This window comes from Microtus pennsylvanicus, chromosome 1, assembly GCF_037038515.1.
Source record: "Microtus pennsylvanicus isolate mMicPen1 chromosome 1, mMicPen1.hap1, whole genome shotgun sequence".
Classification (NCBI taxonomy): domain Eukaryota; kingdom Metazoa; phylum Chordata; class Mammalia; order Rodentia; family Cricetidae; genus Microtus; species Microtus pennsylvanicus.
In genome coordinates, this window is record NC_134579.1 from 188917254 (window position 1) to 188941794 (window position 24541).

A 24541-nucleotide genomic window follows, 5' to 3' on the forward strand; every position below is an offset into this window, starting at 1 on the left:
TCTCATTCTGAAATATTTTCAAACAGAAATAACTTGAGGAATTATACAACAAAGCCCTGCACTCTTCATCCTAGCTCTATCATTGTTAACTTTTCATTGTGTTTAAGTAATTTATTCTCCTTGTAAATACAAGATGTCTGCAAAGTGGAAGAAATATTAAAGACAGCTATCAACATTCATCAGAATTCACAGAAATGCATGGGATTGTTTCTTTAATTCCTCTTATATTGAATCAGTTATAGAGACATACTCAGAGGTATGAGGACTTTTCTTTTAAGAAAGCTAATGGTGCTTATTATACAGAAAACTAGAAATAGCCTTCATGTTCTGTAGTGAGTCTGGTTAAAGCAAACTGTGTAACATGATTGTTTCTTTTTCCAAATGTTCTTTCATTGGTTTCTGTGGCCATTAGGATCAGGGTCAGGTCAAATCTGCTCAATATATATGCCACCTCTCTTGAGGACGTTGGTCTTCTCAGTGCTAGGACCCCTCCTGGACCCTTTCAGAAAAAATGTGGTTATCTAAGACCCGCTCAACCATGGTGAATTCTGAATTTCATCATTCACATCTCACTTACATGTCAAAGCAGAGGTTATTTCATTTGTTTGGATTTCAAATTTCCTTAAGTGTTAGGCTGCTCCCTGATGACCTTAGGAAGCAGCTAACGTTGTGTTTCCTTAGTCCAAGACAGCATCACAAAGACCAGGAAAAAAGAAGCACAGGCCATATAAGAAAGTCTACTTAGTATCGTATCAAATAACTTCAGACTTAATGAGCACTGTGCAGAATTCCTCCTACATAATCTCACCTTTACCAGCCTATATGTGATTCCTCAAAGCCGTATATAGTCATAAGAAAACCTTTGGGGAGCAACAATGCCAGCTTTGTGGTTAGCAATGGCAGTGGAAAGAGTTCTCCTGGCCTGGCTTCTCACAAGCCAGCTTGCAAAACTCTGTGTTCCTTTATGTTGGGTGTGCTCCTGTTCCTTACCAAGAATAATGACAATAAATATAGTACCACTTCATTTACCACGGAAATCATTTGGTTTTAATACCTCAGATCCAGAAATTCCGAAGTAAAATTAAAATTAAACATGAAATTTCAACCAGGGGTTATCTGAGGTAATATTTGCATATTTCTTATGCAAATATCACAATGAAAAAATCATAGATTCTGATATAAAATATTCATACAAAAAAGAAATAAAATCAACCACAGAATATATCAATAGTTCCAGAGATTGAAAAATTCTTGAATCAAGAAGCAAACACTCTAAAACATAATATTTATTTAAATGACAATATAGCTTATGTTTGGAGGACAGAAAGGTCTTAAAGTGGAAAAAATACAGTTGCTCAGCTGCTTTTATTGACATCAGTACACAATCACTTGGTTCCCTCAAGGACCACATAATTATACCATAAAAACTTTAATTCCATTAAGTTTATTAATATGATCTAAACATGGATCACATAGATAAGGAAAGGAGACATAAAACAAAATTTAACTAGCTAGTACAAATAGACCAAAAGAGTGATAGGTTCTTCAGTTGGTGAAAATTTTATATTGGAAGTCAGTCCATCAACTAATATAAAAATAAATCTATCATAGGAAATATGATTCAGATTGAGCCAGTGTGTAACACCCAGTGGTGAGGAACCTTACAGACCCTATAGCTTCCTGTCTGCTCACCCTGTCTGCTCTACTTTGGAATCTCATCTAGGCCCCTTCATAGCAAAGGATTTGCAGCCATCTGTATTTTTTTTCTTAGCCTACAATCAGCCACCACCATCTCTGCATTTATCACAATCTCTTTCTTTTAAGAGCGCTAAAGAGTTTAAGAAAAAAAATGAGCAGAGCAGTACTGCAGAGATAGGGAGATACTTTGATGTGGGTTTGGGTACCAACAGACTCAGTCAAGTGAACAGGAGCGGTACCCCCGAAAAGCACTGAGGTCAGAGGTCACAGAGAACACAGGGGCTGGGCAATGTCAGAGGGAGTAGGGCTGTGCTCACACTTGCAAGTTACAACTAGGAAGAAGGATGGAGTACGGAGTAATTCACAAGCATTCCTTTGATGTTGTTGGTGAAAAGAAGGATGGGTGTCAGGCTGAACAATGGGTATTGAAATAACACAGAATGTGGAAAAAATGAAAGATTCTTTTCTTTCTACTTGACTTCTTGAACTTTCAAAGCAATTTAGTTGGGTCTGTTTCATTTTACTAATCATAGGCACAGAACATCTGCTTTTATAAGGAAACCCTTGAGAACCCCAGTGACATTGTCCGGGTACCCTGCGGAGGAAAATGGAGGGAGTGTGCGTACTGAAAGTCTCTGTGCTCTTCACACCCGTCTCTTCGGGCCCAGCATGAACATAGTCTTTAACCTGACTTTAAAGGCAGTCTCTGATTCCAGACTCTAGCATCACCAAGTACAGCAGTCACAAGCCCCGGGTGCTCATCATACTTCCAAGAAGCAGAGAACACACGAGCAACCTGAGAGAGAAAACGCCATGCAGGGGAGCAGAAGCTGACGTGGCACATACCAACGGTTCTGCTTTATAAGGCCTTTTGTTATCAGGAGGTAATGCTGTCATCCCTTGAATCTGAAAAAAAGAATAAAGACAGTCCCTGTGAGCAGCTGTGTAAGAGCCAGGCTGAGGCATGAAGGAGAATGACCCCCACCGCTTATATATTTTAACACTCCACCCCCAGTTGGTGGAACTGCTTAGGAAGGATTAGAAGGTGCAGCTTTGTTGGAGTGTTTTAATCAAGGGGAGGAGGCTTTGAGGTTTTAAAAGCCTATGCTAGTCCCAGTTAGCTCCTTCTCTCTCTCTCTCTCTCTCTCTCTCTCTCTCTCTCTCTCTCTCTCTCTCTCTCTCTCTCTCTCTCATGTTCATCATCTCAGATGATCTCTGAGAAAGCTAACATGATCATGCAGGAAAGGACACCCAGACCACTGATCAATGGATGAAAATCTGAAGCCTAGGTTTCCTCTTTGGGATTCAGCCCAGCTGTGACAACCGGATTCCCGAGGGCGAAAAGCGGGGCTTACCGACCACTCCGCATTGTCTGTCTTGGAACATCTCACGTTCACGGGCAGGCTAAGGACAAGCTTATTGAAAGAGAGTCCTTCTTTTTTTGTCCATTTAAATTTGTTCATTGCATCCATGAAAGAAAGGTTTTTATATTGCTTCGGGCTTTTGATAATGAAAGGCCATGTCCTGAAATTAAATAATCACAATTGCATTCAGTACATCATGTGACAGCAGAGTACATTTTGTATTTCCTGTAATTTTCAACATTCTAGCATAAACTTCTTGCCTGCTCATTTTTTAAATAGAAGAATAATTCCATATAAAGCATTTATGAACTCATAGGTGCCTTTCTTTATTCTTTTTCCTTTTTACATGTATTTATTTTATGTGTATGAGTGCTTGGGCTGCCTACATGTATGTCTACCATGTGCAGACCTAGTGCCAAGGGAGGCTAGAACACGGGTCAAATTCCCTGAAAGTGGAGCATTATGGATTGTGTGCTGAGGAACAAACCTGGGTTTCCTGAAAGGCAAGAGCTCTTAACTGCTTACTGGGCTCTCAGGCTAACAAATGAAGAGGCTCTTAAAGGAGAGATCCGTCTTCTTTAGATGAAACTGGTCATTACTTTTACTTTGATTGTCTCAGGTGAAATTATAGGCAATCTTTATTTATATTTTTCAGTTCCCCACACTGATCAAATTTTGTGGCCAGGCAGTTTGTTTTGTTTTTAGAGAGATTCTTTTTGTTCAAACTTCCTTTGTCCTTAAGAATTTCATACACCACACATACAACAAAATACAATCATATACATATATGAACACCCCATGCCCTAACACACCCCCTCCCAAGTTCATGTCTTTTCCCTTTCTTTTGTTTGCAACCCACTAAGTACAGCTAATGCTGCGTATATGTACATGGATGTGGGGCCGTCCATCAAAGCACAGGAATCCAGCAAGTGGTATTAACTTTTAGACAAATCACTTTGCTGCAGAACGCTTTCCCAGGGTTTGAAAACTCCAGCTAACATCGTAGCCTAACCGGTGAGTATTAGTGTCTGAATGGACGACACTAATGACAAATGAAGAATATTGCAGGTTCTTGGAAGTCACTGTGACAGGAATAAACTTCCCGGTGCCCTGCGGAAAAGCCTCTCCAGGGTGTCCTGCTCTGGTTGCTGGAGGATAAACACAAAGATTTAGAACTGAATCAGGGACTTAAGTTTGCACTGAAGTCATACGTGGTGACAGCTGCCTACAACCCCAGCACTCAGGAGACAGGGAGATGGGTAAAAAGATCAGGGTCAACCTTTGTTACACAGTGAGTTCAAGAGTAGCCTAGGCTACATGTGACTCTGTCTTAAAAAAATAATTTACTGATTGGGGAGTGGTGGCAGGTGCATTTAATGCCAGCACTCAGGGGGCAGAGGCAGGTCGACCTCTGTGAGTTTGAGGCTGGTCTGGTCTACAGAGTGAGTTCCAGGACAGTCAGGGCTGTTACACAGAGAAACCTGTCTTGAAAAACCTAAACAAACAAATAAAGGAATTTACTCAGAAAATTATGCTTCATGCCCAATATACTCTGCTTTCATGGGCACCTTAAAAAAAAAGACACATGATTTTAAATGCCAAAGCAAGAAGAGCTAACATGAAAGTATCTTAGCCAACTTGAAAAGATATTCAAGAGACAGCTTCCCTTCCAGGCTTCAGATTATTGATTCCTAGACAAAGAAAGGTATAATTATTTACACATGCAAAACTTTACATTAACTCGTTCACAGTTGTTACACGGGATTAGCATGAGTGACCAATATGTGTCAGATCCCGTGACAGCCCCAAATGATGACTTAGGGATTGCCAGTAGTCACGGATAATCATGGCCAGCTCCTGAATCCACAGTTTAAATAAAGAGTCCCCATGCTCTGTTCACTTGTTGTTGCCACCTTCTTTCTAACCTGGACAGCCCCCTCAGATACCCTGGATGTTATCTCTTCAACAAGAAATACAAACCTTAGGAGTCTGAGGAGAGTATAAAAGTAATATTTTTGCTGCAAAATTGAAGATTCTGTTTTTTATCTGTTCTAAGAAGTGAGAAAAATAAGAAAAGTGGGTACTATTTTAGTAGGGCTTCTATGCTGTGGTATAAGCCCCTGGTATGCTCTGAATATGCTTTACTCTCATTGGTTAATAAAGAAGCTGCTTTGGCCTATAGCAAGGCAAAATAAGGCTAGGCAGGAAATCCAAACAAAATATATAAAGAGGGAAAAGGGTGGAGTTAGAGGGGGAGATGCGAGCAGCCCCTGGGGAAGCAAGGTGCTAGAGCAGGCGGAGCCAAGAGCCTTGCAGCAAAGTATAGATTGCTAGAGATGGGTTAGTTTAAGTTGTAAGAACTAGTTGATAATAAGCCTGAGCTATAGGAAAGCATAACTATTCTGTAGTTAATACATAGATATATTATTTTATATATAGTTATATATAATATAATATAGTTAGGTTTCTGTGTGTTTATTTAGGACTGGGTGATTGGAACAGAAAAAAACTCCACCTTCCGTCCTTATTCCCCCTCTAATTAAAGTCAATATAACTTTGTGGAGTCTTAAATACATTGTTTCACACAATCTTTACAGCTGAGTACTGTAATAGGAGCAGCCAGCATCACATTACACTAAATATACAGTGATGTTTTCTAAAATAGCTACAACCCAGAATTGCTACAAAACAAACCTTGTCTAGAAAGAAGCCCGTTAAATTTGCATATTCTGCCATTTAAAATTCGCTGCTAGCTTTTTTACGTGTAAGATAGTGGATATTAACTATTGAAATAACATTTAGCTTTATAGAGACAAGGTATCTATACTGAAAAAAGAAAAACCAACTTAGTAAGTGGAAACCGAGGCAGTTCAGGGGTGGGATGGGAAGAAGAAACATCTGCCTGCAATCTCCTGAAACACCACCAGGGAGCGCCTGCACTTTTACTAAGGGCTTTGTATGATCAGTGTGGTAAATGTGACCTTTGTGCAGCTTTGCCGGCCAAAGTGAACACTGTGAGCATTCTGAAGAGCTGACTCTGAAAGTTTTGATTCTATAATAAGCCAGTATGTTAATATTTATGGAGATTTCGCTCCAAAATAGTGAAAGCGGTAACTACGTGTGTTGGTAGGGCAGCCAGGGAGACAAGAACACACCGAATGGTTCATGTGTTGGAGACGAGGCTCGAGGACTGGGAACCTGAAGACGCGGCAGCAGCCTCTCGGAGCCTCTTGTCTCAGACTTCTCTCTTCCGTCCCTTCCCTTCGAAATAAATGTCCTTTTGGTCACCTCTAAGCAAAAACCATCCAAGTTTTCTAACAACACAGCTCAGGTTACTCCCTGGAGAACTGAGGAGAGAGAGGGGGGACCATTGTAAGAGCAAATATGCTAATTATTTGTTTGAAAAGGACTAAGCTTCCTGTCAGAAACAGTAGTGGGATTAAACAGATAAATTAGTATAAATAAATTAATTAGTTAAAATAACAAATATCCCTGCTATTGCTGGGACTAGGGTTCAGTTGGAAGAATTGAGACTGTTAGAGAAACTAAAATGGTATATCTCGGACATGTCTACCCAAGATACACATATATTTATAATAAAATGATATTATAAATAATCACTGAGGTTGATTTGAACAAATTTTGTTAATATTGCCTTAAATCTGATGGATAATTTTCCTTTGTAACTCGAATTTAAATTCCGAGGTTCATTTTTCTTGTAACAAACACAGCAAAATTTACTGCTGCCCACCGCAATCTAGAGTGTGCTTTAGTTTTCTTTGCCAAAGGTAAGCAATAATTGTATACTCAGTTCATTCAAGATGCAATGGCGTTAGGCACGGCATTCCTGTATCATGTAAAACCAGGTGAAAGAAAGTAACGCAGTTGTTAGATTTCAAGTCTTCCTGAACCCCCGCGGCTGTTTCTAAGGTCTTACTGCTAGAGTAGGTCTTGGAAAGAGGAAGATGTGTGGGGAGAAAGTGGGTAACTTCAGCCAAGAAGCAGGGCCGGGTCCATACAGCTGAATGAATAGCCTTATAGAGTCTCCTTCCATCACACAAGTAAACATATGGTCAAAAATTAGTAAAACAAACAAGATGCTCATTAATGGACTTTCACTCCTGGCCGTGTGGAGTAACAGACACCAACTTACTGTGAAAAATGCCAGCACTCGTTAACAAAGCTGAACAGACTGTCTGGGCTAGGAGACTGGAAAACAGGAAGGAGAAAACCATGACCCTGGAGGAAATGAACACATGTCATAGCTGAACACTCTGTTCACCCAAGAGCTCTGCCGGTGAGCGTGCCCTGGGTCACAATGCAGCAAAGGAGAATTTCCAAGCAATAAATCGACAATCTCAATGAATTAAAGAGACAAATGTCAGCAGAATAAAGGACTCTGGAAGTACTGCAAGTTTCAAAGCAGAGTTCTGCTGGGGAAGTATTAAACATAGAGTTCTTTAAGTCTGTATTAGGGGTAACTAAACTCACGTAATGAGACAACTAGATTAAAGATGAAATTGTACAAGGATAGGCAAAGAGGAACTGGGGAACTATTTAGAAAAAAAAACAGCACAAAACTACGATTCTGAGAGCTCCCAGAGCTGGTACACATTCCAGTTCCAGCCAGCCAGAGCAGAGAGTCTTTGCTGACGTCACAGGTATTGAGTGACATCTCAGAGATCCATCTCAGAGACCTAAGAGTGGACCAGGCCTTAGTAGTAAAGGAAAGTGGCCCTAAACATCCATTCTAGAGTCACACCGACAAGGATGTTAAGGAATTAGAGAAAGTATAGTGCTAATCAACACAAAATATAAACATATACTCAAAAATTGCTAAGCACACGAACAGGTATATAAAGATGAACCTGAATCTAAAGACAAACTAGAAAAACACTACCATCTGGAAACTGGAGAGAGACAGTTTTCAAAATTAGCACACAAAGGTATTGAAACATAAAATATAAATACTAGTAACAAAACAGATGAAAACCATCCATACTAAAAACTATAAGGAAAACTACCCTCAAAACTGCTGAGGAAAATGAGGAAATGCTCCAGTCCGTGGAGTGTACTATGTTCATGGAGTAGATTTCCTACGGCTAACATGTCGGTCCTTTCCAGTTGTTCTGGGGACTCCATATAACTCATATAACTTTCCCTCGGTCTTGATGTTGGCTTGCTTGCTTGTTTTCAAGCTTCTTGTTCAGGGACAGAAGCAGGGGCTGATAGATTGCTAATTGGGAATGTCTGGTTTTTATTTGGTGGCTGATGGGTCCCTTTGCATATCCTGAGCTTTCTGTAATGTTTCCAATCAGAGGTTTTTTTTTTTTTTGTAAAGAGTTTTGTTTGGGTGTTTGCTTTAAAAAATTGACTAAATTGTCTTAATCTTATATGTGAAAATATAATGAGCCTAGACAATAAAATTAATTTGGGAAGGGATGATGGCAAGTGGGGGTTTGCAGACTGTATTCTCCTATTTAAAGGCTTCCTCTAGGACTGCAAAGATCAAATGTGTGCTAAAGTAAACCCATGAACACAGCCATGAACGCAGCCCAGGCCAGAGTCAGCATATGGTCAAATGGCTGTGCAACAAAAATTCTAACTTTGCAGCTTTCAGGCCTGCAAGATGACTAAGCAGGTAAATGCCACCAAGCTTGACAACCTGAATTCTATCCCTAAGGACCACATGGTGAAAAGGAGTAACTGACTCTTGCAAGTTGTCCTAAACACACACACACACACACACACCCCTAATAACATAAATAAATAATATAAAAAACTTAAGGCAGTTTTCTTTCACCAAATGGTTCTTGATATTTATTTGAAAAACAAATTTGCTTTGAATTTGCCTTGTGCTATAAGAAAAATCTATTCAAAATAAATCATCACTCTAAATGTAAAAGTTAAACTTTAAAATCCCAGAGAGGAAAATATTTACAATGAATAGCTTGCAAAGACTTCTTGAAGGGGATTTCAAAAAAAATCAAAGCAAGACACGAAATGATAGAAGGAACCTCAGAAAACAGTTAAAATAAAGCTATAGACTGAGAGACATTATCCATGGCTCAGTGTCTAACATAAGATGAATATCCATAACAAAAAGAGCTCTTATAATCCAATAAGAAAACAAATGTTTCAACTTAACAAGACAGGAAAAGTAAATTGTAAAAGTAAAAAGAATCACACAGACACACTCATAAATAACTTAAGGGAACTTTCTTTCTTTCTGTAATTCTGATTAACTGCAGAGTACTCTGGGATTGAAACATGCCAAACAACAGAATGACGGACTGGAAAAAGTCAGGCCAGGCTTGGTCGTAGTATCCCCTTGCTGTGGTCTGAATGTTTGCATCTCATTGAAATTGTATTTCCACGGTGATGAGCCTTTAGGAAGTGATCGGCCCAGGGGAATATTACTTGGCAAGGAAAAGGTATTGAATGAAACAGCCACAAATACAGATGAATCTCAGAATCACTGTTAATAAAGGAACCTGACGCAAAAGCACGTGTGACAGCCGCACTTATATAAAATGCAAGAAAAAATTAACATATAATGACATATAGCAGATTTTCAGCTTCCCAGAACTTTAAGGAGGAGGTGGGATTGCCAGACCTCTTTATGTTATGATCAGGTAGGATAAGTGTGATATTAATGAAATTTTCTGAGACTACATTTAAATAAACACTTTCAAATTATTATTATTATTAATTTTAAATTATGCTCCCAAGCAATTGACATAAGGGTAAACACATTAGCTGGAAGCAGATAAACAAGAAGGAAACAAAAACAAGATGCAGCATGACGTCATACCTTTCTGATTGTTAATGAATATTAATGAATTGTTACTCTCTCAGTAATGCACAACCCTGGAGAAAGACTGAAAGGAACACAGCCAGATGGACTCTTCTAGACAGAAGGCAGTCTCCAGGGTAGCAAGAGACAGGACATCCCTGTCCAAGGCCAACACGTTCCTCCATAAAAATGATTCAGCCCAGCAGAGAGACAGTGGCTTCCAACAGTAGTAATAAATACACAGCCCAGACAACGCACACATTCAACCAGGGAGCAGCCAGTCCCACCCTACAACCCTTTCCTCTCAAAATATGTCTGCAGAAAATGACTCATCTAATCCCCCAGCTGCAGTGTGGCAAGAAGAAAGCCTAGGTTCAAATATGTTTGATGAGGTTTTGGACAGAAGCCCTCAGAATAAGCAAGAAATGAGATGGGAACCAAGAAACCACAAGGCTAAAGAAAATCACATGGCACAACTTATAAAAGACTCATAAAATATAAATTAAAGGGGTTTATGGAGATTGCTCAGTGGTTAAGAGTATGTATCGCCTCTCTAGGGGACATAAGTTCAATTCCCAGCACCCACGCATGGCAGCTCCCTACCGCCTATAGCTCCAGCTCCAGGGTCCTGACACCTGCGGCCTTTGTGAGAAACTATACTCATATGCACATATCCTCCCCATACACATAATTAAACACAATAAAAGCAAATCTTTAAAAATACAGGAAAGCTGAACTCAGAACAAAGTGGGAACCAATGAAACTGAACAAAGTTATAGACAACGTCCCCTCTTGCCGTTTATTTTGATTAATAATGTGGATTTAATGAATTTACTTGAATGATTAAAACCTCAAGTAGAAGTTATAGAGCAGTATAAAAGATGAGCAGAGCATCACTGACAGACTACAGAGCAAGAGGCAGGAGGATTGTCATGTGTAAAACACTGAAGCTCAGTCTCTTCCTCCTAAAAAGAAAACATTTGCTTAAAGGAGAAAAACACATCTGGGGAAAATTCTAAATAGATTAGAAAATATAGATATAATACAAGGAAATGAAATACTATTTTTCTGGGTAATAATAGCCCACAGCTAACCTTGTTTTGGAAAGTAATTTTTTCTTCCATTGTAAGTGGTAAGAACTCAAATATAGCATTTCTGGGGGAGCTAGAAGTAAGGGACACTGAAGAAACCTATCAGGCAGTGAGAGGAATCTGGAGAGATGCTCATTCCAAGGTGAGCATAAAGGATGGAGCAAGGTGCATCCATTCATTTGTAAACATACAGCTATGTGGTTTTCACATTTTTGTTAATAAACACACAATTAGGAAATTTCCTGTTAAGAGTGTAGAATGCACTCTAAAGAGAAAAATGGACTTGAAGTAAGGAGCGATATGATATGAATATTTGGTAAGCTAGAGGTATAAGTCAATGGTGCATCCCTTGCCTACCATGTGCCAGGCTCCAAGTCTGATCTCCAGCATTGCAATGCATCAACATGCATGCATGAACACATACAAAGACACGCACATATGTGCCAAAATCCAATCATCCAAATATTTAAACAAACCATACCCTTATGTTTCCAGAGATTAAACTTAGGTTCTCAGTTGCCTGGTAATAAGTGCCTTTGCCCATTGATACTCCTCATTGCCCTCATCCTAGTGGTTTTTAAAATCACATTTTATATGTTGTTTTCATGTCTATTAATAACACATTAATCCTATGTACTTTTGTCTAATTACTTCACACTTTGAGCATTTTGGAAGATGTGAGCTTTTAGGAAGCTCTTTCATGTATAGATAGTGACAGGTATGTTGAACTGTGACCCCTAATTCTCCCATTTATGAATATACTGCTCAGTGTCGAATAGATTCCTAAATGCAGTTTCTGCTTTCTCCTCTATAGCAGCACTGCAGCTTGATGTCCTGCTCTAGCAACTGGAATTATGTGCAAGTAGGTTAAAATAAATCATGCATGTGAGCACACTTAGTAACTGCTACTCAGTTACACAGGCATTTGTGATTAGTATTTAGCGAGAACTGGACTATGCCTTCTGCTCTCATGGTCACAGCGTGGCGTGAAAAGGAACAGGGGAAAGTGTATATACACATAATGAACAAGAAAGCAGTTTACAATTTCTAATCCTTGTGTTATTTGGAATAGAGATTATACTTTCTTTGACTATCTGCATTTTATCATGTCTTCATTAAATGTTTTTCACCCTGTTCTTAAAAACACTCTCAAAAATCTGTGTATGTTTTTATCTAATTGCATCAGTCTTTTTTTTATGAAAGTCCAAATTCTCAGAAAGATCTTCCTGTTAATGCAAATTACACAATCTATGAATTCCCACCAACCATCCATGCTTTGTACCAAGATCCCAGAGAACCCACACTTTTTTTCCCAGCATCTCCTGCAACCATCCTTAGCATGATGTCATGCCTAGGTCCAAGATGCCCTTGGATTTCAGTGGACAGTCACAGTAATTTCTTGATCAGTACTCTTGTCATATCTTTCCCTCCTGTGGTCCTTTCTTCTCACTCCAGCCAAACAGACTTTGCTTATGTCCCAGAGTGGTTTCTTTCTGTACTTCTCATAATGGCTGCTGTGGCCCAGGCTACTTCTGACTCCCCATCCTCACACAGTCTCTGCCACACTCCACTCTGCTCCAGACAAAGGCATTGTCTTGTTCATTCTTACACCCAGCAGAATCATGACACACATCACTCTCTTTTCTCGGCAAATAATACATTTGCTATCTTTCTGTCCCTGGCTCCTCAGCCTGTGGGTCCCTGCTCAGATGTCACCATCCCAGAAAGGTTCTGACTCTTCTCTTGGCAAAGTTGCTCATTCCCTTCCTTATTTTTGCTGTTTTATAATAACCACTACTATTTAAAATTTAATGTCCATCTGTTTGTCTATTACATCCCCCAAATCTCTAGAATATAATAACCTTAAGAGGGGAAGAAAAGTCTTCGTATTTAGTTATACTGGTTTCTATGATATGCAGTCATGCTGTGTTTACAGAGCAGGCCTGAAACCGCTCTTCACAAACACCCGCTTCTTCGCTACACGTGGAGGAACACATCCAGAATCCTAGCACCTAGGAGGAAGAGGCAGGAAGATCGCCAACTTGAAGTCGACCCAAATCATGCAGGAAGGCCCTGTCTAAAGTCTGAGCGCAAGGTTCACTTTGGGCTAAGGGCTATCAACTTCAATAGTTGGCAGTCTCCTAGAATGGTAGGAAACTTCCTCTAACGTATCAGAAGGCTCAGCATGATAGTCAATGTGCTTCGTACTGAACACCTGCTTTCTACTGTCAAGTCTGCAAATTGTCATGCATCAGGCAGACAGCACTGCAGGAGCATCCCCAGTAAGAAGCCCAGGCATAGCGGCTCTGTGGAACGCTTCTAGGAGAAATCCCTTTAGGGATATAATCCCAACTGGATGTGTACTCCCTGTGGCTACCTGGACAGGCCGCTGGGAGACTGGGTTCTCTGAACTTTGCCTTTTCCATTGTTCATTTCCCTTTGTATCATTTCCCTGCAAGAACTTTATCCAGCTAAAGGCTGGATCCTTTAGGTCCTCCTAGTCATCAGTGATCCCCAGGGTATTGTGGAAGGACTTGGACAGAGCAACCAAGACCCTCACTCACTCTTCCAGTTTCCAAGCAACTAGAAAGAGCAGCACATAGAATAGCCCATAATGTCACAGTATGGAGATGTGACCCTCTCTTGGAAGCCTAAAACCCACTGCCACTCACGTGACGGGTCTGTAGATCTCCTTCACGCCGATAAACTGCAGCTGTTCCATGATGTCTGGGATGCTGGCGCAGCGGGTCAGGTTAATTCTTGGATAATAAAGAAGGTATGAAAGACACATTTCGTTCCTGGTGCTTAATCCTCCCTGAAAAGTGGAGAGGATTTATTTCGTAATGTTTCTCCCAGTTCTCACACACACAGGATGCAAAATTGACAGTGTTGTGCAGATCCCCAGCTCGGAAATACATTGGGTCTTTATCATTCACAAGCAAACACTCATTATTATTTCTTGTGATACTGAGGATCAAATTCAGGTCTCATAGTTGGTGGACAAACCACTAAACTCTAGCCCAGGTCTCTTTTTAAAAATCTTTATTATGGGCTCTCGCTATGTTACTAGGGTTGGCCTTGAACGCACAGTCTTTCTGCCTCTGCATCTCAAGTAGATGTCTTGAAAATTGTTAACTTAAAGGACTCTTAGCCTTCAAAAATATTGAAATATTAAAAATTAGTATTATTTCTTTCTCTTTAAAGGGTGCTTTTCTTAGACAATCTATTAAAGTCCATAAGAGTTCTATTATCTGACACAAACTTCTGGCACAGTAGACATTTCAGAAGTTCCTGGTGATGCCTACATGTTACAAAACAGTTGGATGGAATTATTTAGGCCTGGAGGGTCTCATGGAGCCCAGGCTGTTTTTGAACTCAGTATCCTCTTGCCTCCACCTCCAATGTACTGTTAGAGTGTTTTCTCAGCAAAACTGAATTTTCTATATTATTTTAGTATGTAAATATCAGCAGCTATGTGCTGCGGTGGCCATGGGCAGTACCTTCTAAGTATAAGTAGGTAATATTGAGGTCTGATCTCCAAAATATATAAAGAACTCAAGAAATTTGTCATCAAACGAACAAATAATCCAATAAAAAAATGGACCACAGACCTAAACAGAGAACTCTCAATAGAGGAATCTAAAATGGCTAAAAGACACTAAAGGAAATGCTCAACATCCTTAGTCATCAGAGAAATGCAAATCAAAACAACTCTGAGATTCTATCTTACACCTTTAAGAATGGCCAAGATCAAAAACACTGATGACAACTTATGCTGGAGAGGTTGTGGGGTAAAGGGAACACTTCTGCATTGCTGATGGGAGTACAAACTGGAACAGCCCCTTTGGATATCGGTATGACAATTTCTCCACTGTATTTTAATCAAAACTTCAAGTATCTGAAGAATCTAGAGTTGCTCTGTCCAGCTTTCAACCAAAAATTATTAAAGAAACAATGAACTGTTTTTTTTGCTCACGAAGTCACTAGTCACAAACTGTGAGGAGAAACAGATGGTGGATTTAGCAAAGGCGGCAAGAGTCAAGTAATTAAAGGCAAATATGGTTAAACTGGGGGAAGAGTTCAAGAGCGGCCCTAGGAATAGGAAACCCAGACTAATGGGAGTTCAAGAGATGAAGGTCCACAAGATGAGTTCAACTGCATATTCACTATGACTTACTGAATTTTAAAACTAATTGATAAAATTGATCCAAATAACAGAAGGATACTTATAAAAAGACATTTCTTTTTCGAATTATAGGCAGTTGGTCATGCCAGCATCCTTCCTCACTTATCTGTCTATCTGCAGCCACATTTCCAGGCGTAGGGTGAGCGGGTTTGTTGCAGGGATTCTGAGAGCCCACACCACCCTGGATCAGTAACCACAGCTGCAAAGCAAGGCTTGCTTTAGCTCACGCCCCACCTCACTCTCTCCTGCAGTCTTTCCTATTCTTGACCCTTCGCTCCTCCAAGTTTGCTTTAAATGCAGGAAGAGCTAAAATAGCAAACTTTTTTTTTTTATAAAAAATGAAGCAAGAGAGGATCTTAGTGGTGACTAGGCAAAGGTTTATTAATTAGCATACCAACCCCCCCAAATCATGAAATTTCCCTGAATTACTTTCACTGGAATTGCATGAATTTACAGACCACTTCCTTTTCTTTAGTTTTTCCTTTTTAAGTTTTATTAATTTAAAAAAATGTATTGCTGTACATTAATTTGTATGCTGTACTGAGTTTAACAGGGGTATTTTGTATAAATGTGTAGCATACTTTGAGCATACTGTCCATGAAGACAGTGTCTCTTAATTTCTTTAGCTGTCATTTACTGTCTCATACAAATATTTATATTTTTATCTACAAGATTAAGCGTGTCTAATGTTGGATTTTGTGTCTATGTAACTTCTTATTTTCAATTATTTAACCTCGAGATTGCTCTTTGACAGTAAACTGCAATTAGGGTTAAATATAAACTTGGGGAGCTTGAGTGTGTTTTGCCGTCTCACCTTCTCCTTTGTGGTCCTTAGAGTCCTTTGTTCATTCTTTGCCAAGAGGCACAGTGATGTTTCAACACAACACTCAACAGAGGCAGTAATAAGAAATGACCCTGCATTCTTCACAAATGTGAAGAAAGATTTTAACATTGGATTTAAGATCAGCTACAGATTTGATCATAGCTAACTTTGATCTAGATATGTCATTGATCCAGGTAAGGCAGTTCCTTTCTAGTCCTGGCTACTACCTGTTTCTTTCTCCTAGGCTTAACGGTTTTAGGAAGCTTTTCTCTGATTGTTTAAGATAAGCCATATCTTTTTCCTTCAATCTCTTAACTGGCAAGATGTATTTTCTGATTTTTCAACTTTATATTCTCTATCTGAACCCAAACCACTTATAACAGATTTATAAAACAGAATACAATCAGTCGGTATTTTGCCAATCAGTCAGTATTTTGGCCTAGTTCGTGCCTTTGTATATAGCTTTGGAGTGAAGATTGTGTTCTCTTAATAAAACAAGCTGGTGGGAGATGACGTCTACTGTGTTCCTATCAGAGACCAAGGAAGGCATGAAATATCTATTTCTTGAGGGTTTGGCAGAAGTCCCCAGTAAATCTGTTGGGATTGGACGTCTGTTTGGGTCAGAAGCTCTGAGTTAATGTGCTTCGTTGTTTCTTTTGAAGTCTGGATTTATCTAAGTGAATAAGTGAACACCCAGGCAGACCCAAGTAATATAGAGACTAGTTAAAGCTTTGTCTATTTGATGAGGATGAAGATAAGGAGGCATAGCTTTCCCAGTAAATTACAGCATAGTCTTTTCCGTAGTGCCACCAGGTTTTTGAAGTCTGGTAAGACACTAACGCAGCTCTTGCTTCCCCTCTATGATGCTTCATGATGAAGACCTTCAGAGTTTTGTTTCAAGATAGGAATGGACTTCTCAACTTCAAAATCAAAGGTTGTTCCTTCCTCTCTTTAAATGAACTTTAAGAATAATATTTTCTTACCCAAGTCATCCCAGATCGGTCCTTGGTGTTGTACCGACATTCAGTAATCAGGTTATCTCCCTGAAACAAAAGCAAGCACCTTTGGGTTAGAGTTGATGCTGTTTTGTCTATATAATCCATCTAATCTGTCTAATTGTTAGATCAGCAGTTTATAGTTACTGCATAAGAAAGCATCAGGCATTTTGATTCAGAAGATGTTGATATGCTTAACCGTAGTGTGTTAGCGTAATCCACAAGAAAGCAAACAAGAGGACTCTCTAAGTTCAGACCAGACTCTCCAGTATTCTAGCCAGACACCTAGGTAAGAAACTGAACAATCCGGATGCAATTTTTTCATCTGAGCACAGAGATTAAAAATAGTACTTACTTTGCACAGCTCTTTGGAGGAGATTTGATGATATAAATAGTATTCGTTCTTTAGTAGAGATTAACATGTAATGAAATAGTAGTCAAGATCCTAACTGTGATTCCTTCTGCACCCATGATCACCCCTAAAGCTTTTTAGTGATGTTCTCCTTTCCTTAGAAATTATTAGTAATTTATTATGTTAGTGGTTTTTTTCAACTTTTTGAACATTATAGCCGACATGAAGAATGATGACATTTTTATAGCTTCCCACCATGTAGATATTTCTGCTGGCGTCATTTCACAAACTGTATGAGAACCTAACTTTCGAGAGCAGATTTAAAGGGCCAGTGAGATGGTTCAGTGGATAAAAGTTCATGCTATCAAGTGTAACATCCTGAGTTTAATCCTCAGGGTCTAGGAGAAGAAGGAGAAAAAGAAGCATCCTATTAAGTGCGTGGAACAACTCTTCACGGGCTGGAGGCTGGCATCTCTTGCACTAGCCCTTTGGTTTCCCTCACTGCTCCTGAAATCAGTCTCTCAGCTTGAATATGGCCCTAATCATAGCGCACTTGTTAGAAAGCGATGCGCTAGAATAGCCAGTCATGAGATGAACACAATGAGACAAAGTGTAGTGTAGAAAGAATCACACCAGATCACTCTTTCTCAAGATATCTTACATCTGTCAAGATATGTAAAAATTTCTAAAAGGTGTAGTGAAGGGTATCTCAACCAATCACTTTGTTTGGGGGGGTGTTTGCCCCACAGCCCCAAATAGCTTATAAAACCATCCATGTGCGCTTGTTTGTTCCTTTTGTTTCCTGCTCTTTGCTGGAACCTTGGCTTTGTAAGCTCTCCCCTTATTAAAGCTGAATATATACTGAGCTTGCCTGGCTAATTCTGTTCGCCATTTGTTTATGCCGTAACAGTGTAGTGAGTCAGAGTGATGAGTAAAATGTGATCATTTAAAAATAAAGGCCCCCTTTCTCTTCATTAGCTACTTCTGTTTTTCACACTTCCTTCCAACATTTTGTCTTTTTCCTGACAGTTCACTTCATTCAAAAAATTCTACTGCAAGCCACACTCACCTAGAGAAGACCCATATGTCGCTGTCATTTCACAAATTGTGTAAATATTTAACGTTTAATACTCTTATATAAGGCTTGGAAATTGTATGACTATTGAGTCCGATGAGCATAGGATAACATTTGAAGGGAGACAATGCATCAAAAAATTAAGAAAAAAAATGAAAGGTTTCACCATTGTAAGACATACAATTCTCTTCGGACACCATAACCCAAAGAACTGCTATATAATTGGTTCATAAAACAAAGAATAGTTAACTATGTCTGATACCTTTCTTTGGGTTTGTGTGTGTGTGCACTCATACACGTACACGTGTGCAATCACAGATCCTGGGTGGCCACTGATCTTCCTCCCATCTCTGCCCCTCAGCATGCCAGTCACAGGTATTCAAGGCTGTATCATTTCTACAAGGTTGCTGAGGACTTGAACACAAGTCCTCTTGATAGCACAGCAAGACTCTTAACCACCGAGTCATTTCTCCAGCCCTGCTTTTCTAAAGGAAGAATTATTGCTCGGTTCATTCTTCATGAAAATGAAACTGATAAAATGTGTCTCCTCCTCAATCTATCATAACGTGCAATTTCACCATTATCGTAATTGTAACCCAAAGACTCACTAGTCAGGGATTGGAATCTGAACCCTTTGGTTGCTTGGTTTTGTTTTGTTTTGTTTCTTTCTTTAATCAAGAGCTTGCATTGCCTCCAGGGGATGCTAAGAGAAGTGAATTTCCAGTGTGGGAAGCAGATCAAACGCATTCCCTCTGATGTATGCAACACCCACAGTGGGTGGCTTCAAGAATATGAACTTGATGAGCAATTCTCTTGGCTAGCAGGATCCCTACTGCATCCTGGGAGATCAGCCTCAAGACACAACATTTTCTGACAAAGGGCATGCATGCCTACTGGTAAGATTGTTTGCTCTTCTTTCAGATACTGAAACTCCTGGAAATTGAAGTCGAAATCATCATCGTAAGCCAACGACTGCATTTCCTCCCCATGGCGAAAATGACGCAGCCTGATGCCTCTGCCTGCCAGGTGAGCATGGAGAAGAACTGCGAACACATGGATTCCACTTGGCTTCTCTGCTCCCAGGGCCTGCGGGAAAGCGAGGAGGACCCGATTAGCCCAAGGAAGGCATGCTCAGACAGTTCAGGCATACTCGAGGTTCAATTGACACACACACACACAAAGATGAAGCAATTTCAGTGAAAGCTTGAGCTGCCAAATCTACTTTGAATGTGGATTGTTGGCTACTGTCTTTGTGCTCACCATTTGCCAGGAGAAGGAAGGGGAAGGTACCAGGCCACAGTAAACTTAGCTTTCTCTTCACTGCCATTGGTCTGTGAAGAGAAAAACCATGGCCCGGTGAAGGTGACAGCTGCAGGTCGCTAACGGGAAAATGTAACCTCTCAAAAGGAGAACCTGTTCCCAGATAGAAAAGAGCATCTTCCCCAGTGGAATGACATGATTCACCCTGGTTCTACAGCTAATATGTGTTGTCATGGTGATTTAATGAGGGGTGATGGCTAAGTGGCTCAGCTGAACTTAATCTTTCTGCTTCACCAGCAAATGCTTGCAGAATCCCATATTTCAGAAATATGATCCACATTGAATGAAAGGCTTTGGTTCAAGAGAAAACCTGTTAATGAGAGTAGTCATGAAATGCCTACAAGGTTCCAATTTCCCTTCTGCACCATGTACTTTGCATTGCTTGTTCTTCCTGAAAGAAGAAAATTAAAAAGCAGAGGAAAAGAGAAAAGCCAAAGTGAATAGTGGAAAAGTATGGGAATAACATGTAAAATTGGGAAAGGACAAAGAAACTACACAAAGGAAGAAAAGTCATCAAATGCCCAAAGGAAGTAGGAACAAAAGCAACAGAGAAATGAGGAAACACCTTGGTTATTCTGCCATCCATCATTCTTCTCTTCCAGCCTTCAAGATTTAGAAGAGGCAGCCAAACATCCCATTGGGATTACACCGGTGGCTCTCCAAGATGCCAGTATTGAAAGCATAATAAACGTGCATGGAAACTTTCAGAACTCAGTGTCTAAGCTGGGGATGGCAATTGGTAGACTGTGGCACGGCTCACCTCCTCTAGGCACTCCAGTGTGCAGTGACCCTCGGAACGGAATTCGGGCATCCCTGGAGGGATCGTATGGAAGAGGCTCACCCAGAGGCCGGCCTCAATCACTCCTGCGTCGTATTTCCTTATGTCCGTGGTATGGAAAAACCTCAACCCGGAACTGTCTATCAAGCCTGTAACAACAGCAAATGACAAAGAGAACGGGGATACTTTAAGAGGAGTTTTCATGGTCCTTTGAAATGGACCATTTATGGATTGATTTAATGGAAATTAAAATCTCACGAGAAAAAGGAATACAAACAGAAATAACTCGAAGACAAAAATTAGCTTTGTGAACAGAAACTAGAACAAAAGTCACCTTATTGTCTATAAGTACCATAGACTTATGCCACATGCTACGGGGGGGGGGGTATGTTTGAGTTATCTAGCGGACATATTCCACAATTCTCTAACACAAGGGCAGAACAAAACTTTTAAAGTCATTCATCATAAGATTAAATAAGTCCAGAAGTTTTATTTTATATTGATTTGGGGTGACATTCTCCTCTTACTTATAGGTACAAACCATTCAGCTTAGAAATCATCTTCGGATAGAGCAAACTACTAAAGCTTACCTCCGTACAGTTTGCTAACATTCTCTTCGTCCTTAACAAACTCATTGAACAGCTGCTAAGGGCTGACGCATGAACAGTTACATGGTGGGTATTGTGGGGTTAAAAGATGAATAACAAATCCTTTGCTATGACATGTTGCTGACAGGAGGGAGAATACATGACGCAGATACTATAAGCCTGTAATTAATTTTAATTAATTGAAACCCTTCCCAGAGGTACCACGACATATACCTATGAGGAATCTGCTTTTACAAGGAAAACTTTGACAGTCTACCATGGCATCCTCCTGACTTAATTAGGTCAACAATTAAATACTCTTGTACTATCAGATACACCCTCTTTTGTATTGATTGGTAGAAACGTGGTGTTATTTTAATTGTTTCTCTTCCCTACAAGACCATAACTTTCGTTTGTGTCATTTTGTTCTGTTTCACATCAGGGTCTCACTATGCAGACTGAGTTGGCTTCAAACAGACAATCCTTTTCTACCAGGTCCCAAGTGCTGGAATTACAGGCATGCACCAGTATACACTGCCATGTTTATAACTTCTATGAGTGAGAGAATATCTTTTTCACTCACATTAATCTTTAAGCCCAGAACAAGCACATAGTTGATGCTTGGTGTTTACTGGGGGAAAAAATGTGAATTAAAATAATTAAGATTGCTTTCATTGGCGAATGCACAGTGAATCTCCTAAGTGTTTTTGCTTTGGGAAAATGGTATGAGTAAATTCAGAAACCAAGTGCATATCCTCATAGCTACCTCTCTCATACAGTTTCTCATCGTAGGTATTTCTTTAGTACACTTGCGGATAGCCTATCAAACAACAAATTGACTGTAGTTTTCAGTGTGAGGGGTGGCAGTAACTGTTTTATATGAACAACTAGAAAGAAACATGTTTAGGGCTGGGGGTGGCTCCCTTGATGAAGCACTTGATCTGCAAACGTGAGGACGTCCTGAGTTCCCTTTTTGGCATGCGTCTACCAACTGGGGAGCAAGTATTCAAGGCGCCTATGGGCGCCATTCTTCTCCAAACCCCCACATCCTGTCTCAAAGGATGAGGTGGTGGGCAATTGAGGAAGGTATCCAAAATGAACCTCTTGTCTGCACACACAATCACAGAGAGGGAGGGAGAGGGAGAGGGAGAGAGACAGAGACAGAGAGAGAGAAGGGGGATTTTTAAAGCACCACATGTATTTGGAACTAATTTATATCACAAAGGGAACTTTCATTTTCCTACTTCCTGGTGAGAAATATGAGAATGTATTCTTAGGACTTGTGACCATATATGCCCATTTGCCTAGATGCTACTGGTTAATGGCTATTGCCTAGTGTCAATCTGAATGGCATCCTGTTTTGCTTCGAAAAGCATCTTAATTTGGATGGCAAATGTACAGGTTAACACTTTCTTACAGAGTTTCATATTTCACTTTAGCCATGTTACAGACAATAGTTACGTGACATTTTAAAACTGGCATTTAAAAACAAAGAAAGAGCTTACCTTTCTTATGTGTGGGATTATCATAATGCACTTCTAAAAGCACATAATGAGGATCCAATGGCGTGCCGAGGGATAATCCAACATGAGGTGGGTAAGTAAATCCCTAAATATGGAAAAAAACTTCATGAGACAGTAACCTGTGAATGTCCTTAAGAGTTCTACTCCCCAAACCCAACTATTCCCCCAAGACACTTCAGCTTTTAGAACAATACCGTTCATCAAACACAGATCAAACATAACCATTTAGGGGAAGAATCTTTTCCTATAAACTTAGAAATATAAGTAAATTTCTATGTATTTTGCATGAGAATGGTGTGTTTCTGCTAGACCCGTACATGTAGGAGAAGCACCATCAGGTAACTGGCTACAAACTGGTCATCATCATTAACCTTACCTCTCCACCAATGGCCCAGGCAAAAATCACAGTTTCACAGGTCAGAAAGGCATCAGGCATGTTTGGGTGGTAGCACTCATGGCCATAGTCCAAAACACTGTCGTTAAAGTTGCTGCTGCACTGATAGAGGAGGATGTGATGGACCAGGCTCTCATGGCCTTTCTCTATTACCGGCTCAACCTACACAAATACGAATAAGAGGGAGGGTGTCATAAACAACAGCGCCTTTTAACATCCCAGAGGGAGCGTGGAAACAGCATCACTGATTGCTCGGTCTTCACAGGAAGGGCACTGAGATCCAAGTATGCGTTGTCCTGAAGATGGCGGTGCTGGTGATGATGCTAGATGACAGGGTGACAACAAATAGAGACAATCGTGTATTTCAAGAGTCGCAGGACTTCACCAACTTTTTTTCTCTTTCCTTCATGTCTAACTCATGTCTATTTCCGTTGTCCATTCTATAAAACATCTTCCTCTCTTTCAGGCCCCTCACTTTGTATTGTTATTGTTCCCTCTTATTTTTCCCTCACATAGAAAATATATATCAAGGCTACCAGTACAAACTCTCTGTCTCCTTCTTCTCCACCTCAAAATATTATTCTTACCCTACTTGAAGTAACAGATGATATCTTGGTTATTTTTCTATAAACATGGGCTGGACATGAAATAGGGCTCAATAATGGATATTTTAATTTTAATGATAAAGTTGCATTTCTAACAGCAATTTGGGGAGCTGGAATTTGGAAGTCAAAAAGTCCAACTATTAGTTAAGAATTACTATGACGTATTTTGAGTTGTGAGGTGGATCTGAAACCAGTTTAAAAGGGAAAGGGTAATTGGCACTGATGGCCCATGTGAACAAGCTCCTTTCCATCAACATCTTTGTAAGTCTCCTTCATGGACTTGGGTCCTTCAAGATACTTGTGTCTATTTCATCCAGGAGCATGCGAACCCACCCAGAATGAGTTGAACAGGACGCCCTTCCAGAGATCCCCACACCCAGATGAAATGGGAGCCTGGGCTGTGGGTATGGGCATCAGCTCAGAGGACCTGCCATACTCCTGTAGTTCTGGCGTTCTCAGGGCTCAGCTACCCTTAGGCTTTAGCTCTCTCTCTCTTCACTTGCAGGCACTGCATTCAGAAACACTTGCTGCAGACTTAGATGGAGCATCTTTAGCCCTTTTCTCCTAGGACATTGCATCTGTTATTTCTGTAGACTTTCTCATTTTGGTAGGAAAATCCAAATAACCTAAGGGGCACAGGGATGTAGCAGGTAGAGGTCTGGAGCAAGCTGCTATGAGATTCCACCTTTTAAATCCGATTCTGTTTCGTCTTCCCTACGTGCATGTTTCTGACCCCCAGTTGTAGAAATAAGGTAGCATCCGGCTTTGTTTTTGATTATCTTTAAAGGTCACAAGTCCTGAAGGCATAGACTATTTTTTTTCATTTGCTTGAAAATGACAGTTATGGTTCAAGCATGATTATAAAATTAGCCTTGATTGCACAGAAGTCTAACTCAGAACTTCTTTCAAAATTGCGTTTCCATATCCAGGATGAACTGTCCTGTGATATTATAG

General features: G+C 40.1%; 1 protein-coding gene across 1 annotated transcript in view; it reads right to left on the reverse strand.

Annotated features, from left to right (window-relative positions):
* Positions 1-1022: 1022 nt before the first annotated feature.
* Positions 1023-24541, reverse strand: part of Moxd1 (monooxygenase DBH like 1) — a 78373-nt gene continuing 54854 nt past the window's right edge. The window contains exons 5-12 of the mRNA XM_075947550.1: positions 22965-23144; positions 22571-22673; positions 20461-20627; positions 19275-19466; positions 16942-17001; positions 13622-13764; positions 3054-3222; positions 1023-2604 (exon numbers count right to left, since the gene is read on the reverse strand). Of these exons, the coding sequence (XP_075803665.1) occupies positions 2440-2604; positions 3054-3222; positions 13622-13764; positions 16942-17001; positions 19275-19466; positions 20461-20627; positions 22571-22673; positions 22965-23144 (1179 nt within the window). The 3' untranslated portion in view covers positions 1023-2439. The remainder of the gene's footprint in view (positions 2605-3053; positions 3223-13621; positions 13765-16941; positions 17002-19274; positions 19467-20460; positions 20628-22570; positions 22674-22964; positions 23145-24541) is intronic.